This window comes from Quercus suber, unplaced genomic scaffold, assembly GCF_002906115.3.
Source record: "Quercus suber isolate HL8 unplaced genomic scaffold, Cork oak 2.0 scaffold_316, whole genome shotgun sequence".
NCBI classification, from domain to species: Eukaryota; Viridiplantae; Streptophyta; class Magnoliopsida; order Fagales; family Fagaceae; genus Quercus; species Quercus suber.
Window position 1 is genome coordinate 256,729 of NW_027069771.1, and position 19,721 is coordinate 276,449.

Consider the following 19,721-nt stretch of genomic DNA (forward strand, 5'->3'; position numbering starts at 1 on the left):
TGCCTACATTTTCTAGAAAAACCACAATCTAATGGTATATCATCATTCACGTCCACATCTTCCTATGATAAGTTTAATTCAAAATTGGGCACAGCTTTCCCATATCGGCCCATTTGGTCCTAGAGGGCCTGATGATGAGCCTAAACCCAAAAAGAAGGACCCATTATTTTAATGAAAAGACTCCTACGTTGGGCGACCGGACTATGAAAGACAGTTTGGAAGACCATAAAACATAAGCCATTGCTCCCAAATATATATATATATATATATAAAAGCAGTCAATTTATGTGAGAAAGTATGAGATTATGCCATGTAACACATTCTTGGTAAAAAGAATTGAAATATTCTCAACTAACACATCAGAGATGAGAATAAATTAAATATTAAATTTTTTTTATTTGATTTAATGTTTCAAGACTTTTCTGATTAAAAAATAAATATTCTTTGTATTTTTTGGTTCAATGTATCAAGACTTTTCCTCCCGTACACATACACACAATATTCTATGCATTTCAATTCACATTTCCACCTCTTGTTCTTCTACTCCTTTATATATACTTACCCATAACTCTTCATGCCATTCGATGTCAAATACAACAGACAAAAAATGATTTCATTTATCTTCAATCTTGCAACGACATTTACCTAGCTCTAACATTATTGTCTCATCTAATTCTAACTTGTATGAATTGGTTACAACTAAGAAAGGGGGCATGCATTTTATATTGAGTGATAGCGGTAATTACGATTTTGATTTTAAAGTCAAACGTTGTAGATTTGTGGGTTTTGTAAAGGATATGATTGATTGTAGGTGTTTGAGATGTGTATTTTGTTTTAGAATTAAGGAGAAAGAGAAAAATACATTTTATATCAACTTTTATTCTACAATATTCCTCCAAAGTTGTTTTCTAATTTCTCATTACTTAAACTGAATAATTATAATGAGTATGTGTGTGCAATTTATAATTGTTTTTTCTTATAATGAACTCATTACTAACAAAATTTTATAACAATTATGCTATAATATATGTACAACATTCTTTAAAACCATCTTACAAAAAGTTTTATAATGTTATCCGTGCATTGTACGAGCAACTTACTAGTTACACTAAAAATAACGAGTACATGAATTATACTACTCCTAGGATAGAAGAAGACGCATTCTAAGAGTGTTGGCGTTGGATGATTGTTGTGTCCATGATCCGGTTGTTTATTAGACACCCTCCTTTAATTTATAGACAAAAAGGACAGTTATTTCTCTGGCCAATAACTATCCCATAAACATATGTTATGAGTACAGTAAAATTGGTAACATATAAGGTGGACGACCTTGTGTCACCAGTCAGTCATCAAAGAAACATAACTAATAATCATAAATAAGCAACGATCATTCTCTCCTAAAAAAAAAAAAAAGTAACGATCGTCCAAGTTGACAATGGACGACTTGACAAAGAATTAAATGGCAACAATGAATGACGAGTAACATACACTTACTGTTGATGTGGGCCGTGTGGCTTGTATTGCCAAGCCCAAGTCAACACAAGTTTACCAAATACTTGTTGTATTAGGAGTCCAAGGTAGCCGACCTAATATATATCCCTATATATATATATATATATATGAGATGAGTTCAAGTTATACCTGGTGTAATTCTACAAAAGTTACACATTTTTTAAACCGTAAATTTCTAAGAAATCTAATAGTTAGAAAATCACTATAATTAATTTTATCTTTAAAATTAATTGCTTCCCATTTTAGTTAACCTAATTAATTTGAGAGAATATTATATTATTTTCTTTTTAACTTTATTTCTCTCTCCTAATCAATTCATCCCTAACCTTACACAAAAGCATATATTCTCAACGTTGTTGGGCATGGAGGCAGTTGTCCTGCATACACATATTTTTGCTGAATGGTACTTGTATTTTGAGATGTGAAAAAAATACATCTTATATGTGTTTCAACGTCTTAGCGACATTGCAACAGCACTGTTTCATAATAAGAAATAGAATAAGAAACCAGTTTTGGTTGTCTTCTGACCCAATACCACCATTATTTCCCTCACTAGGAGTCTTGGCTTGGTTTCCCTCAAAGACAATTTTTTTTTTTGATTATTTGTTATAATATACAAACAGTTAGGGAAATATCAAAATCTTGTGACCAATATGCTATAGATTCATATCCTATTAAATTTTAAAAAAAAAATCATAGACTAAGTTTTATTTTCTTACATGGTAAACCCAAAAACAATCATCATCAATGTCATAGTATCAAACCGTCTTTAGTTTCATATGCATGTTGCAAACTCTGAACAAATTTATGTTTAGGAATTAGCTTAAGTAGATTCTTATTCCGATGAAAGGAAAATCTTGCCGACCATATCATTTAATTCCATAGTCGTGACAAGAAATTGTAATCATTTTTTTTTTTATTATTATAGCAAGTGAGAAAAAAAAAATTAACTTAGATTATAGATAAATCGGAGTGGTGCCTCCACAAGGCCTGTGACTGTTTTTTTTTTTGGGGGGGGATTTTTTTTTTTTTTAAAGAAATTGTGGGAAAAAAAAAATTTAGAGAGATACGTATACCTTTTTGTGTTTTTTTAGGTTTAGAGATAAGTATGGAATGCAATAAATAAGGAACAATTAATGAGATACTAATCAGAATATTAACATTAATGAGGGTTTTTTTTTTACTGTTAGATCTACTTAAATCCAATGGTTTAAAAAATGTGTTACTCTTTAGAGTTACACCAGGTGTAACTTGAACTCATTTATATATATATATATATACACATGTTATTAGTTACGGCAATAGAAGAACCTAATAACCTAGTAGGTTACAGCTGCATAAGAAAATAGAGAATTAGTGAAATTCAACACCCTAAATAGGAAGAGTATAAAACAAACCTAACACTAGAAGGAAATGTAGGCAACATATGCAATAAGAATTGTTTCACTACTCTTATCACTAATGATATTTTGGGGAATTATCAATTTTCTAACTTAAGCAACAGAGGCTCCTCAACCGGGGCACACCTCGATGGTCTCTTAGATAAGTTTTCTTTTTCTTGTAGATCCTAGAAGACTATCAAAACTCCAGATTTGAACGAATGACCCAACTGACTATTTTTGGTATCATCAAGTAGCATCTTGACTTCTTAGTAATGACCTTGCTTCATCTTCATATCTTCTACTTGAATAACGAGTAGCTTCAAGTCTTCTATCTAATTGAAAAGTGACATTTATTGTCACATATGTAACATATGTAGGGAGGTAATTTTTTCCTACCCATTTACCACTCATCAAGATAATGAGTTAGGTTCTTCTCAAAAAAAGAAAAGAAAAAAGAAAAGATAATGAGTTAGGCTAAAACTACTCCCCACATGATGTAATTGCCAAATTATAAGTGGCGTATTTATCAAACTAACATATGAAATAGTTGCAAACTTACATGTGTAGTCATTTATAAGATTACTATTTGACTCTATGCCAATTATAACTATTAATGCTCCTCTTGATCAAGAAATTACTATCTCGATTTTTAGTCTCGTTATTATTATTGAGCCACTGTTATCGAAGCTAGAGTGGTCTCAATTTTGTTTTCAAAACCACATTTAGTCTCGATCTTGAGACCACATTTTGATCTTGACATGAAGGCCAATTGGATATTATTGTTATAATACATTTTTTTTTTTTTTTTTTTTTGTATCAAAAATTTTAGCCTGATCAACAATGAATGGATTAACTGGAAACAAGCTTGAAAGTTGATTTTTAAATCCTAAATTTCCGAATTTTCAAAGAAAAACTTTAATGATAATAAATAATGGAATTCATGGTATATTATTCATTCATGTCCACAAAAATGCTATTGCAATTATGTAATTGCTATTGATGACATGATTCATTTTGATAATATATTAAGATAACTACAACAAAATACAAAGAAAAATAGATTACTTCACAAGAAAAAAAGAGGAAAATAGATTACTTATCTTGTTGGGATTGCATCTGTAAACTTATCCTAACTCTTGTATTTTTTCTTTTTTTCTTTCTTTTTTTGTTGTTGCTTTGTTTGTTTGTTTTTTTTTTGGGTGGAAAAAAGTTAGAATTATTTCTCTATAACATAAATTTCTTGATTCATCAACTGTCGCATTGAAATTTCAGCAAAGGGCTTGGGCAATTGTGACCTTTGAACAGAAAGCTCCTGTGATACTTGTTTCATTGTGGGGCGGGATTTGGGATTGGAACGTAGGCCTGCCAATGCTAGTGTTACAACTAGAACCACACTCTGAGCAATTGTTTGGTTGATATGAGGTGAGAGGCGAGGGTCTAAGACATCTTTCAGCATGATATGTTGAGTGGATGATGATGCCAATGAGGAAATAAGCTCTCCTGGATGCCTTCCCATTATTGTTTCTAGCACCACTACACTGAAGCTATAGACATCGCATTTTTCATTCACAACCATGGTGTAAGCAAGTTCTAAAACATAACCAAAAAAAAAAAAAGTGTGAGCACAACTGTACTACTCGGAAGGTGTAACCTGTTAGGAATATTCTACCATCGTATGATAGTTAGTCAACAGCTTGGGAACATATCAGCAATTTGATCTTTCTAGTAAATATGTGAGCAAATGATTAATCATCTTGTGTTTTTTTTTTTAACAGTGTGTGTGTGTTTGCATATGTAAAAAAATATATATATATTCACCTGGGGCAATATATCCGTAGGTGCCAGCAAGTGTGGTTAAATTGGAGGAATTAGGATTTAATGGTCTAGCTATGCCAAAATCTGCAACAAATGCCTCAAATTCTGAGTTTAGTAAAATGTTGCTAGTAGTCAAGTCTCGATGGACAATTGTTGGAATGCAATCGTGATGCAAGTAAGATAAAGCATTCGCTATGCCTTTAATGATGTTCACACGTTTCTTCCAATTCAATTCCTCGGCTTCAACGTCATTGCATAGGACATACAATAAGCTTCCTCTTTCGATATACTCATAAATCAAAAACATGCATCGTTTATGTAGGCAAAATCCATAAAGCTTCACGATGTTACGATGACGAACTTCAGACAAGACTTTGGCTTCATTCCTAAAACTCTTATCAAAAGCTGGCTCTTCAGATTCTAAATGGTGAAGTTTTTTAAGGGCAATCACCCTTCCACTAGGTAAGGTTGCTTTGTAAACACTGCCATAACCACCCGTTCCAATGCAATATCTAATATCAAAATCATCTGTTGCTGTAATGATGTCTTTAAATGCAATATTTCCATCATAATTCCATATTGAGAATAAATCTCCATTCTTCATTGCTTTAGACTCATGTTCAGTGTTCCTACTTATCTTACGACGAGAGAGGAACACAATCCCTAGTAAGAAAAAGCCAAGTGTAACGATAATGATAACAATGATCTTAGTGCCATTTTTGAGTTTCTTAATCCTTGTGGAGCCAATAATGTTTGGCGGAGATTGAACACAATAAGGTAAGCCTGAGATTTTATCACTGCATAAATCCTTGTTGCCCATAACTGACTCAAGGGTATTATTTCTCCAAAAGTCATCTGGGATTTGACCTTCCAAAGAGTTGTAAGACACGTTCAATTGGCAAAGACTTTCAGGAATGGTACCAGTGAGATTATTAAAGCTGAGATCTAAGTGGAGAAAGGATGATGAGCAGTAGTACCCAAGTTCACGAGGTATATTTCCACTAAGCAAGTTATGACTAAGGTCGGCAAAAGCTGACTTATATGGGGATATATGTTGAAAAGGGAGGCTTCCATTTAATTGGTTGTAGCTCAAAACCAATTGCTCCAAAGAATAGCAGTAGACAAGTTGCATTGGGATGGATCCGCTTAGATTATTGTGGGAGAGGTCGAGAACAAAAAGTCTAGAGAAGTTTTCTACAGCTTGTGGTATCTCGCCAAAAAGAATGTTAAAGGAAAGATTAAGATATTGCAATGGGGTTAACTGAGTAAGCTCCTTTGGAATGATTCCAGATATGTAGTTACTTGATAGATCCAAAAATTCTAGTTCTGTCAAATTCCTTATTTCTAAGGGAATTGAACCATTTATTTGATTTGAATGAATGTCCAGATGGCTTAAGCTAGCTAAATGACCAAAGAATGGAGGAATTGTACCAATGAGATTGTTAAGACCAAGATCCAAAAAAACCAACTTTGTCAAGTTCCATATTTCTAAGGGGATTGAACCATTAAGGCTACTATTAAGGAGGTCCAAGTGCCTCAGTTCTCTCATTTCTCCTATTTCTAGGGGAATGGAGCCATTGATTTGGTTGGAAGCAAGAGAGAGAAGGGTCAAGTTTGTCAAACAACCCGAAGTATGAGGAAGTGGACCAATGAGCAAGTTATGAGAAAGGTTTAGAGAAACCACGTTCTTCAGGTTTCCAATTTTTGAAGAAATAGGACCAAAAAGATTGTTTGTGCCCAAATGCAAAACCATCAAATTCTTCAGATTATATATTCCAGAAGGGATAGTACCGCTGATTTGATTTGAATGTAAATCAAGATGAGTGAGACAAGTCAAAAGACCAAGAGTTGAAGGAATTGAACCAGTAAGGCCACTATCATGGAGGTCCAAGTGCCTCAGTTCTCTCATTTCTCCTATTTCTAGGGGAATGGGACTATTGATTTTGTTGGAAAAAAGAGAGAGAAGGGTCAAGTTTGTCAAGTTTCTTATTTTTGAAGAAATAGGACCAAAAAGATTGTTTTTATCCAAACGCAGAGCCTTCAAATTCTTCAGATTATATATTTCAGAAGGGATAGTACCATTGATTTTATTTGAATGTAAATCAAGATGAGTGAGACAAGTCAAAAGACCAAGAGTTGAAGGGATTGTACCACTAAAGTAATTTTCACCCAGATATAATTCAACAAGGCTTCTCAGGTTTCCCAATTGTATGGGAATTGGACCTCTCATTTGATTAAAAGAAATATCAAGTACGACTAATTGAGTGAGTTTTGCGAGTGAGAGAGGTAGTTCACCTGAAAGAAAATTCCCAGATAAGTTGAGGTGAGTGAGTTTAGAAACGCTACCAATCTCTGGTGGGATGCTCCCAGATAGTCTCATTCCTGCTAGCTTGAATCGGACCAAATTTGGGAATGAAGAGAAGTTAAAATCCCGTAACTGGGCATTCTCATGCCAAATCGTAGACGTAGAGTCTAAGTTGATCTTTGTCACGCTTCCACCATCATTGCAAACGATACCGCCCCACTTGCAAGGACTTGAGGTGCTTTCTTCATACTGCCGCCACCACCACCACTCAGTCCGGTTCAGAGCCTCTGCCTCTTGGTGTAGTGACGATGATTGAGATTTTGCAACCGTAGAAGTATTCGCGCCACCCACATGGGTTATGACAGTAGTCGTCCAAACCAATATCACAAGGGAAATGGAAACAGAGGATGGCATGATTGTTTAGTGGATAACTAATGATGATGATTGTTTTAGTTCAATACAATTTTACTAAGCAAAATAATTGATTATTCCGATTACAAATACTAGTTCATTTTAGACTTTATACAATTGTATTTCTGGCATGGAGCGGTCTTCAATCTCCAGTCTCCTGATGCATGTGGGTGGGACCCATGAGAGCTTGGAAAAAATGCGAGTCATTTATAATTGCCGTGTGGAATCTTTTTATTTGCAAAGAAAATGCCAGGCATTTCTTTGATATTTCAAAACTCAGCAAAGCCGCGTGAATTGAATGCTTTTTTTTGGGTCCTATTCTAGTCTTTTTTTTTGGCTGAATGTCCTATCCTCGTTAAATTGTTAAAATTAAAAGTAATTTTGAGTCCTCTAATTATTAAGTAAAGTTCAATTTGGTGATCATACTATTAACTATTAAGTGTTTTTTTTTTTTTTTTTGATACAACTATTAAGCGTGTTAATAGTGGGGGGTTGGCTCTCCTATGGACAAGAGAAATTAACTTAGAGATCAAAAGTTTCGGCAGCCACTACATTGATGCTGTTATTACAGAGGAGACCTCAAATTTCAAATGGCGCTTCACTGGCTTCTATGGTCACCCCCAAACTCACATGAGGCAACAGTCTTGGGATTTGTTGGAGTTCTTAAAGAATCAATCTCAGCTCCCCTAGTTTTGTTTTGGAGATTTTAATGAGATTTTATCAATGGACAAAAAATTAGGTGGGGCTGTAAGATCACAGAGTCAGATGGATAAATTCTGAAATGTGATTAATGCTTGTGGGTTCAAAGAGTTGGGATACTTGGGGCCGGATTTTACTTGGTATAACATGTAGTCTGGTGACAGCAGGGTGTATTTGAGATTGGATAGGGCTTTTGCAACCAGTGATTGGACTGACAGGTTTGGGGAGGTCAGAGTTAATCACTTGGTTGATTCAACTTCTGATCACTGCGCATTATATGTAACGGATTCTAAAGCCCCTAAACAGCCTCGTACTCACCACTTTCACTTTGAGGCTATGTGGACTAAAAATGACGAATGTAGAAACATTATTGAGGATGCTTAGAGCAATGCGGGCAATGTGAATACGGCAGAAGGTATGGCTGCTGCTTTGGAGGCCTGTGCCATGGAACTAAAGTCTTGGAGCTCTACCACTTTTGGGCATATCCTAAAGAAAATACAGGAGAAAAGGAAAAGACTTAGTAATCTTGTGCAATTGGATTGGGATGGCCAATTGGGCGAGGAAATAAATCAGGTGAGGAAAGACATCAATGATCTTATAGATAGTGAAGAAATCTATTGGTGTCAACAGTCGAAAGCTCATTGGCTCCGGGAGGGAGATAGGAACATGAAGTTTTTCCATGCTCGGGCTTCGAAAAGAAGGAAGTAAAATACTATATTGGGCATATGGGATAAATTTGATAACTGGTGTGGGGATCAAGATAGTATTGCTAGGGCTGCTGTATCCTATTTTGAGGAAATTTACACTACTTCTTGGCCGAATCAGATTGAAGAAGTAACTGATCTCATCCCGGTTAAGGTAACGAAAGAAATGAACATGGAGCTGACCAGAAGCTTCACCAAAGAAGTTCTTGCAGCCCTTAAGCAGCTTCATCCCACTAAGTCTCCTGGCCCTGACGGTATGTCTGCACTTTTCTTCCAAAAATATTGGAGCATTGTAGGCAATAATGTAACCAATTTAGTTTTAAATGTACTTAATTCTGATATGTCTATAGTTGAAATCAATAAAACTAATATAGCTCTTGTGCCAAAAAACAAGAATCCTTAGAGAATGATTGATTTTAGGCCTATCAGCCTATGTAATCTTGTTTATAAGCTTATTTCTAAAATTTTGGCTAACCGTCTTAAAGCTATTCTTCCATATATCATTTCAGAGAATCAAAGTGCTTTTGTGGCTAACAGACTCATCACTAACAATGTCTTGGTGGCCTATGAGATTATGCACTATATAAAACACAAAAGAGGTGGGAATGATAGCTTTATGGCTGCAAAGTTGGATATGAGCAAAGCATTTGATAGGGTGGAATGGTCCTTTATCGACAAGGTAATGAGGAAGATGGGTTTAATGAGTCTTGGATTGGTTTGGTGATAAAGTGCATAACCTCGGTAACTTACTCAATCATTATAAATGGTTTGGTTCATGGATGCATTGTGCCTACCAGAGGTCTCAAACAAGGAGACCCTCTGTCTCCTTATTTATTCCTGCTTTGTGTTGAAGGCTTCTCTGCCCTGATTAATGAAGCGACAAGATGCCAGCAGTTGAATGGTATATCCATTAGTAGGGGGGCTCCAAAAATCAGCCACCTTTTCTTTGCCGATGACAGCCTCCTTTTTTGTAATGCCAATGGTGCTGAATGCAATAAGTTAAAGGAAATTCTAAGAATCTAAGAATCTGCTTCAGGGTAAAAGATCAACACTGAGAAATCCTCAATATTTTTCAGCCCAAACACTTCTCAAGAACGTAAGGAAGAAATCTTTGGAATTTTGGGGCCTATGAATGACTCTCGGCATACAAAGTATCTTGGTCTCCCCTCCATTATTGGTCGATCAAAAAAGCAAATCTTTGCAGAGATAAAAGAGAAGGTTGGTAAGAAGCTGGCTGGCTGGAAAGGTAAGCTTCTCTCAATGGGAGGCAAGGAAATTCTAATTAAAGCGGTGGCTCAAGCCATCCCCTCCTACACTATGAGTTGCTTCCTTCTTCCAAAGGGCCTATATGAAGATCTTGAAAGAGATGTGAGAAGCTTTTGGTAGGGTCAGAAGCAGCAGGAATCTAAGATTGCTTGGGTTGGTTGGAAGAAAATGTGCCAGCCTAAATCCCTTGGGGGAATGGGTTTCCGTAACTTGCATGCGTTTAATTTGGCCTTGCTTGCAAAACAGGCTTGACGGATTCTTACAAACCCATGCTCCTTAGCAGCCATATTTTAAAGGCAAAGTATTTCCCATATGAGTACATTCTGAATGCAAGCCTTGGCAGCTGTCCCTCGTACACTTGGCAAAGTATTTTTCAAAGTCTTGAAGTCATTAAGAGTGGAACCCGTTGGAGAGTTGGGAATGGGCGTTTAATTCACATTTGGGAAGACAAGTGGCTCCCTACTCCTTCCACATTCAAAGTTATCTCTCCTCCTAGAGAATTTGGGGATTTTCCCATGGTTTCCTCTCTCATTGACCAAGAGACAAAGTGGTGGAAGCCCGATGGGGTAAGGATGCTCTTCTTGCCTTTTGAAGTAGACACTATACTATAAATACCCCCAAGTCAGAGTTTGTTGATGGATTCTCTTATTTGGATTGGGAACAAAAGAGGGGTGTTCACTGTCAAAAGTGCGTACTTCATTGCTGCTAAGCTTCAGGCTGATAAGGATTTGGGGGAAAGCTCTTCAGGAGACTCAAATAGTATCATTTGGAAGAAATTGTGGAAACTGAAGCTCCCTCCAAAGGTCAAGATTTTCTCTTGGAGAGCTTGTGTAAATGGTTCCCTGTGTATGTGAACATGGTAGAAAGAGGATTGCATTTGGGTTGTGACTGTCCTGTCTGTGGGGAAGAAACTGAAAACCTCACTCATGCGTTAATTTTGTGTGATTTTGCACTTTCTGTATGGTCTCTTTGGCAAGACTACCCCCTGAATTTACTGGTGAATGCTACGAATTTTATTGATGTTGTGCTTAAATTCTGCTCAAGCCCCAATGTTGGGCTTGCCCAGCTTGCAAAATGGAACAATGTTAGTCATGTATGGAAAGATGATTTCCCTTTGTTTTTAAATTCCCTACTTTAGTCAAGCTCTGGCTAATAGGTGTGTTGTCTTTGCTCTGTTGTACTTCTTCTATTGGGTTAATGATATCTCATTTCCCTTTCAAAAAAAAAGAAAAAAGAAAAAGAAAAAGCGTGTTAATTTAGAACCTCATCGTAAATTTCATTTTTGGTTCTCCTTTATGTTTAAATTTTAACAAAATTAACTATTTGAATTTATTTGATTTTGAAATTTTGTACTTTTCATAATAACCATATAACATATGTCTCATATTTCACAATAATTAATTTCGTTAAATATAAATAAAAGGTGAAAATTTAGGGACAAAATTGACTTGGTTTCAAAAATTAGGGACACTAAATTCATATAACTAATAGTTGATGGGTGATCTTGACACAATTAATAGCTAAAGGACCAAATTAATAATTTAACCTTAAAGTTATCTAAGTACATAAATAAAAATCATTAAATTTGGCATAGTGAGTATAAAAATAGGAATGACGAAGAAGTGGCTATCTCACAAATTTTTAACCATTAAGAATATTGTACACAATAAATTTGAGGAAAAAAAATTGACTAAATAGTATGGGCAATTCTTTATCATTGAATTCTTAAGAGTAGAACAATTTTTTTTTCATATAAAATCTTTAGCAAAGGAAGATTCTCTTATTCTTCTCTTCAAAACTGGTTTTGATTTGAAAGTTGTTTATTATTATTATTATTCTTATATTCTTCTCTTCAAGGATATAAGTCAGAGACGAACGCATGAAAAAAAAAATTAGGCTTTTTTGAATGGATCGAAGCTCTTCAAAAGTTTGGTGCTTTGATGTTCAAAGGAGCGTACCTATTTTTGTAGGGCTGTTTAAGGAGTTTGATTTGATTTAGTCATCAATTTAGTTATTTCAATTGTAAATATTCAAATAGTTCTACCAAGATTTGCATGGGATGATAATTATCTTAATTTTTTATAATTTAAGATGAATATCAATTAAGTATAATTTAGTGACACGTAAATTTAAGGTTGGACATTAAATTGTGGGTTATAGTTAGCTTAACTGGTATAATCTCTAACAGTTGAATAAAAGACCTGAAGTTCAATCCCCGCCTACACCAAAAACCAATTGGTGTTTTGGTCTAATGATAAAAAGTTATTAGCAGGAGCGGACGCCATAGCTAGGTCGAAACTCTAAAAAAAAGGTTGGACATTAAATTTAATCAATTAGGCTCTCTTAATAACACGTGCATTATCTTCTCAAAGAAAAAATAAAACTCATGTATCATTGTAATTTGATGATAAAGAACTATCATCAGGAGCGGATGCTATAACTAGGTTGAAACTCTCTAAAAAAAAGGGTTGGACATAAAATTTAATTGATTAGGCTCTCTTAATAGCACATGCATTATCTTCTCAAAGAAAAAATAAAACACATGCATCATTGTAATTTGTCCTTTGTACTTGTATTCTAACTACTAAGTCTATTTCACGTGACATGCAGAATTTGCGTTGCAAGTCTTGTATACAACAAGGGCCAAAAGACTTTCGAGAGTAGATTTTCCATTTTCCATTCAAAGTCTCCCCTTTACAAGGACAACACGGCTTTACCGGCACGCACAAGTTGAGCTGTAACTTGTAACAAGTTGAGTTTCTTCATGGTAAACTCAAGAAACTCCTTTTTTTTTAACAAAATAATAATAATAATAATAATAATAATAATAATAATAACAATCAAAAAAGGGTCATGAGTCATGACTCAAGTCACTCAACAAGTCACAATTTTTAATTTCCGCAATTTTTTATCCCTAAAAGTCTATATTTAATCAGTAAATATAATCTCCAAAATATCCAAATGATCTAAATTCCACAAAATTTAAAAATATTAACAAAAATATTAAATAATTCCTCACAAAAGCAATATTTTAAATTTAAACTTAAAATCCTGACGCATAGGGCACAGGAAACTCCTTCAACAACAACTAGGTGCTTGATATCTCAAATTCTCAATAGCTGTCCGCTTGCAATACCGATCACATTCTAACAAGTAACACCCTTTTGTCACTACGAACATGAGCAGCTAATCTAGAAAACGAACAATAGGAATAAGCTAATAATGCATTTTTACAGATTTGTACTTATAATGTAAATTATAAACTTACATGGTAGATACACAAAAGGTAATAAATATTAGGCGGAAATACTATTTTCATCTCTACATTTTCACCCCATTTCCACTTTGGTCCCTACTTTTTTTTTTTTACTGCTTTTAATCCCTAAAATAAAAAACCGTTCCATTTTAATCCTTACTGTTATCTCACTAATAGAAAAATAGCCTATGTGGCAAACGGAATGTACATGTCAGCAATTTAAATATTAAAAAAATCCACGTCACTATTTTTCCTATTTTTTAATTATTTTAAAATAAAATAAAATTATAGTTATTATTTAATTATTTAAATATTTGATTGTTCTTCATGTTCTTCTCCAAGAACATGGTTGCCCAGAAAATTAAAAATTCAAGCTTTTCTTCTATTTTCTTGCATTTTCTTAGCAACCAAACAGAAAAAAAAAAAAAACACCTACAAAACCATGATCAAACTCATCAATTCTAACACAATCAACTAACAAAACCCAAACCACAGTCAAATTAAAAAAAAAAATACATAACTAAAAATACCAAAACCCAAACCACGGTTAGATCAAAACACAAAACCAAAAATACCAAAACCCAAACCGGTCAGATCAAAACACAACCAAAAATACCATAACCCATTCCCATAACAAGCACTCAAAACCCACTTAGACACCCATAAATTCTTTTGAAACCAACCCATACCCATGGACACACACACAGCACACACAACTCTTCATTTTGATCTGAGAAATTAGAGAGAGAGATAGTGGTGGTGGTGGCCAGCGTTTTCATGACAGCAAAGAGGCTCCACCACATCGACCACGCCATTGTCGCTCTTCGATTCTACACTCTCTGATTTCCTCTCTGCTAAGTCCTTCACACATCGCTCTTCATTTTGATTTAGAGGTAAGCGAAATGGGTTGTTGCTGGGTTGAATTTTTTGGGTTGGTTTTGGAATTTTTGGGCTTTGAGATTTGATTATTGATGTGTTTTGTGGTTTATTTTTCTTGTGGGCATTTTGAATCTTTTGGGTTTACTGGAGATGGGTTTAATTGCGGGTTGTTGGTGGTTGTGAATAGAGAAAGGTAATGGCTTGGTGGTCAGCTAGTTTCAGTGATGGGTGGGGTCAGATTTGGGTTTGTGTTTGGATTTGGGTTTTCTGAAGATGAATTGCTGGGTTTGTGTTTGTATTCTTGATGATGTTCGGGTTTATGTTTGTTGTTTTTGTATTTGGTTGACTAGAAAGACCTGTTGCTGGGTTTGTGTTTGTATTCTTGCTAATGTTTGGGTTTGTGTTTGTTGTTTTCGTGTTTGGTTGACAAGGAAAATTTGTTACTGGGTTTGTGTTTGTGTTCGTGCCGGAAATCAGTTTGTGTTTATGTTTTTGTGTTTGGTTGATAAGAAAGGGCAAGAAAATGCTAGAAAATTTGGGCATGTGTTCTTATGTTTAAATCTAGATTTGTGTTCTTTAGAGTTCTTGTTGAAGATGAACTCAAATCTAAATTCATGTATTTTTTGGATTTTAATTTTTTTTTCTTTTTTATTTTGTAAAAATTGATAAATTAATTTTTTTCTTTTTTAAAATGAGAGGTTGATGTGGCATTTTTATTATTATTTTATTAGCCACGTTAGTATTTAATGTGCAAATAGTGCACTCTATTTGCCACGTAGGATATTTCCGTTAAGTGAGTAACGGTAAGGACCAAAATGGAACGGCTTTTGATTTTAAGGACTAAAAGCGATAAAAAAAAAGTAGGGACCAAAGTGGAAATGAGGAGAAAATGTAGGGATAAAAATAGTATTTCTACCTAAATATTATACATATTTGTAAAAAGTGTTAATATTTTACACTTTTTGCAAATGCATACAATATTTACTATTTTTATGTGTTTACATTGTAGGTTTATATTGCAAGTACAATGTAAACTAAAAAATTTTCTAAGATAAAGCTCAACAAGTAATAATTCACGAATTCCTACACCACAATCAAGGAAAACAAAAGGCTCTAGGTTCATATAACCCTAAGTGTGTATGAAGACAAACACCTTTAGATCTCACAAGAGATTACACACATAGCATAAACAACAACAACAAAATGTGGCTTAGGGCTTTTCCTTTTATACTTAAGGCAAAACATAAAACCCTACACGTCATATGGGCTTGAGCTGAGTTGGAAAATTCTGCAGAAAAACAATCTGCATGAACTTTGATCAATTGAGTCTAATTTTCGATCAATCGAGAATTGCAGAAAGTGAACAGTAATTTTCTGCAATTACTCGATTCCAACTTTACAATAAACATATTTTGAGCAACCTAAATCTAGACTCTAAGTTTTGATCATGGTTTGCCAACATTACATATTGAAGTTCTAAAACATTTAGATCCTAAATCCTTAGAACCTAACGTATAATTTTTTATTCTCTTCTCTCTCTTCCTCTCACTTTAGAGTTTAGACTCCGCTACCTCTCTCTTCTTTTTCCTTTTTTCTCTTCTCTTTCTCTCACACCCTCTACTCTCTACTCTCTTCCTCTCACGGTGAAGTCTCCCACTTCTCAGGATCGGCTTTGGGTGTGAAGAAAAAGGCTTTAGATCTGCTTTAGGTGGCTTTAGACTGGCGTGGGGTTGTCAAGGCTATAGGTGGCCATGGGTAGGCGTGGGTTCGTGAGTAGGTGTGTGTTCGTTCAGGCATGGGTGGCCATTGATGGGTGGTTTTCTTCGCCATGGGGTCGTGGGCTGCCGTGGGTGGGTGGTTTTACTCGTCGTAAGGTCTTAGGTTTTGGTCGTCGTGGGCCGCCATGGGTCTTGTGTGTTTAGATTTGGGTTTATGTTGGTATTTTTAATGATGAATTAGTGTTTAGATTTGAGTATTTTGGCACCTGGGTTTTTGTTGGAGTGTTTCTCGGTGGTGTTGTTGTAGGTGGGTGTTTCGGTGGTGCTGTTGTGGGTTACCGTTGCTGTTGGTGGTTGAAGGTGTTGGGTTGTCGTTGCTGTGGGTTTGGTGTTACAATGGTGTGTTTGGGGGTTTGGTTTGGTGTTTTAATGGAGTTTCAGAGGTGGTGGTGGTGTTTGGTGTTTCTGGGTGGTTGAGTTTGGTGTTCGATGGTGTTGGTGTGTTTCTAGGTGTTTGGTGTTTCAGAAGAGATAATTATTTTTAATATTATTTGTTGGTATATTTTATATTATTTTAATGAGTTGTTTGTAAAAATAGAAACTAGGATGTTGGGAGAGTTGTAAAATGAGATTGTAAAATAGATAAAGTAAGTTTTTAGGGTGTAAAATAGAACTTTTTTGGCATCTCGGATGCTAATGCTCTAAACAAAAATTTAAGTTCATCACAAAATTTAATAACTTCAAAATTTTGGTCCATTAAAGGTTGAACCAAAAAATTCCCTAAACAAATACAAATCAGCCCAAACAACAACACAAATTAGTCATTTTTGAATTTAAGATGTCATTCTATGAAAGTTGAATAAAAAAATTGCCCAAACAAATACAAATCAGCCCAAATGCCTAAACAACAACACAAATCAACCATTTTTTAATTTAAGATCTCATTTTCACAACGCACACTTGTTTTAGGTGTCATTCCTTAAAATACCCTCAAACACTCGCTAATGACAAATGCAAAAAAAAAAACTCTCCTGGTCTCACCTCTCATCAAATATCAACTTCTTGGTGCAAGCTACAGTAAACAATGGAGGACGTCAATGTAACAAAAATTCTAGTGGTTATTAAGCAGGAGGCTTCTGAGCTCGATATACCTAAAACACACTAGGAAAAATTGTCTCTAGGCTTTTGAGCTAGATGCACCTCTTTAAGATCAAATGCTCGCATCTCATCTCCTCTCAAAAATATCGATAGATGCTTAACTCTCTCTGGGCAAATGCTTGGTTTTTACTAAAGCTTAGATTAAAGGCATTTCTTTATTTGTGGTGTAACATTGTGGGGCTTATAAAAAATAATTGATATATGGTTTAGAAAAAGGGCTTTTTAGAGGGGGAAAAAAAATGAATGCTTAGCCTTGAAGTGAATATATTGATATGAACAAAACTTATGTAATTATCTTTAGTGCTATTCCTTAGGTTCTCTTTTTAAAATTTTGTCATGTGACTACTTAACTAAAAAATACATTTTCATCCATGAGAAAAAAGCCATATGGCAAGATTTTAAAAATGGGAACCTAAGGAACAACACTTAAGTACTGTACCTAAGTCTTGCCTGAAATGAAATTATTATATACAATTTAAGACATATGTTTGCAATTAAAAAAGATGACAAGATAATATTCATAGAACATTAAGGATCAGTTTGGATAGCACTGAAAACAAATTTCAGTTGTGTTGGGTGTTTTTCCCTGGGTCCCATGCACTGTACATGGGACCCACAAGTACATAATTCAGGAAAAAAAAAACTTTAAAACTAGGTCCCACACGGCATTATTCATATTTAAAAATTATTTTGTTACAATATTTTCAGCAATAAGTTTTCAGTTTTCAACAAATAAGTGGTATTCAAATAGATTCTAAGTTGTTTTTATTAATTTGCATTGAAATACCAATTTTAGATCAACTAGTTGTTAACTCACGGAAAGTGTGAGAAATTTTTAAATAAATGTGTAACGTATTCTTGCTCTAGCATTGATGAAAGACCTTTAGAAGAAAGGAAAAAAAATTCCAATCCTAAATAACATGTGGTTACAAAATTTATCACACCATCAAAATTATACAGTCAATTGACAATTATTTCTATAATAAGATATTGCATTTCATTTGTTTGAATGGTCTAAATCTTGGTGTTATAATATTATAAGGAAAAAATATCATAGGTGATATATTCCTTTTTACCTTTGTGTTTGCTCTGTAAAATCTAAGTCAGTTATTTATTTTTAGTTGTTGTTCTTCTAACAATTAGATCAGTTACTATAATACTTTTAATAAGTATTTTTAATTATTTTTTTTAACAAACGAGGGTATCTAGATCTTTTTGAGTATCAGACTATTTTCTCGGGTGTATGCAGTCCCCCGTTTCACACACACCAAGTTATTACAGGGAGAAATCCAATGGGAGTGGTTCCAAAATGCTTGCAATTTGTTAGGTTCTAAATATTTAGGAATAAATGTTTAGGTTCTAATTTTATGTATGTTGGCAAACCGAGTACAAAAACATGTCTAGTATAAGATATTTATGTCTTAGAACAGTTTTAGACATCGCTCAAGTTGATTCAAGTCAAGATTTAAGAACAGTCAAGATATAGAAAGAAGAATTCAAAAATTGCAAGGCTAGACCAATCGAGAGAAAGGTTTGACTGATTGAACTGCGATTTTTGTAGATTTTAAATCATGCCTGAAAGCTCACGAAACATTTAGGGTTTGAGTCTAACACTGCTAGGTATAAAAGGAAAACTTTAATTCACATTTCAGAAGTCTTGTGAAGTCTTGTGAGTTACTCCTGTGAGATCTGTGAGATTCTATAACCTTCTAGCTCAACAAGTATTTACCGGAAAGAAGATTCAAATACATGAACCGATGGAGATAAGTTATTGCATACAAGATCAACTGCTGCTGATAATCTAAAGCTTTGAGTGGGATCTCAAAGTCACAGACTAGAGTGTTTATGTGCAACAAATTCAGATAGAAGAGTATGTGGATTCGGAGCTGCGTGTGGTCATGTGAGTAAGTGCTACAAGAGATAGCATTAAATTTAGGGAAAAATATATTGTAAACACTTCCATTCTATTTAGTGAATTTGTTGCCTTATGGATTATTTATGTTAAATCTTCCCCAGGTTTTTTACCTTAAAACTAGACATTTTCATTGGTTTTCCTAGGTCATCATATTGCTTGTCTTTTTTGCTGTTCCGCTTTATGTTATATGATTGATATTGTTTAACCTAGATCTCATAATAAACCTAAGTAACAACTTGGTTAATTAATTAGGTTAAACAATCTGAGTTTACAGGGGTCTAAATAAATAAACACAAGTGGTTTCTAACCCAGGACCTCATGGATATCATGAAATCTTAGGAAGCACTAAGTCAACCTTTGGATCAAATATCCAAAAAAAATTGTTCATGAATCTGGAAGTTTGAAAAAATATATATAAAAGGAAAGAATGAGAACATAGGTAAATTACAAGAAAAACTAAGGGGGGCAGAGAGTAGAGAAAATGATGAAAATTGAACTTTAAATTTAAGAATGAAGAAAGTGGAGCTTTCTTCTATTATTCTGGAGGAAGATTCTGAAATAGTTATTCTAAGAATTCATAATTACTAGAAGGGTCTTTCGGATTGGCTATAATCTATAGGATCGATCCTTTGATCCCAGGCTGATCCTATATTATTACATGTGTGATTAGTCATTGAACAGAATCTAGGGCTCACCTTCTG

The 19,721-nt window shown here is 34.5% G+C and overlaps 1 protein-coding gene across 1 annotated transcript; it reads right to left on the reverse strand.

The window, feature by feature from the left end:
* Positions 1 to 3,870: 3,870 nt before the first annotated feature.
* On the reverse strand, positions 3,871 to 7,478 carry LOC112000413 (MDIS1-interacting receptor like kinase 2). Its single transcript, XM_065782790.1, has 2 exons — positions 4,713 to 7,478; positions 3,871 to 4,484 (listed from the first exon to the last, which is right to left on the reverse strand). Exons 1-2 carry the CDS (start codon positions 7,426 to 7,428, stop codon positions 4,111 to 4,113), a joined length of 3,090 nt encoding a protein of 1,029 aa, XP_065638862.1. The 5' UTR covers positions 7,429 to 7,478; the 3' UTR covers positions 3,871 to 4,110.
* Between the last annotated feature and the right edge of the window lie 12,243 nt (positions 7,479 to 19,721).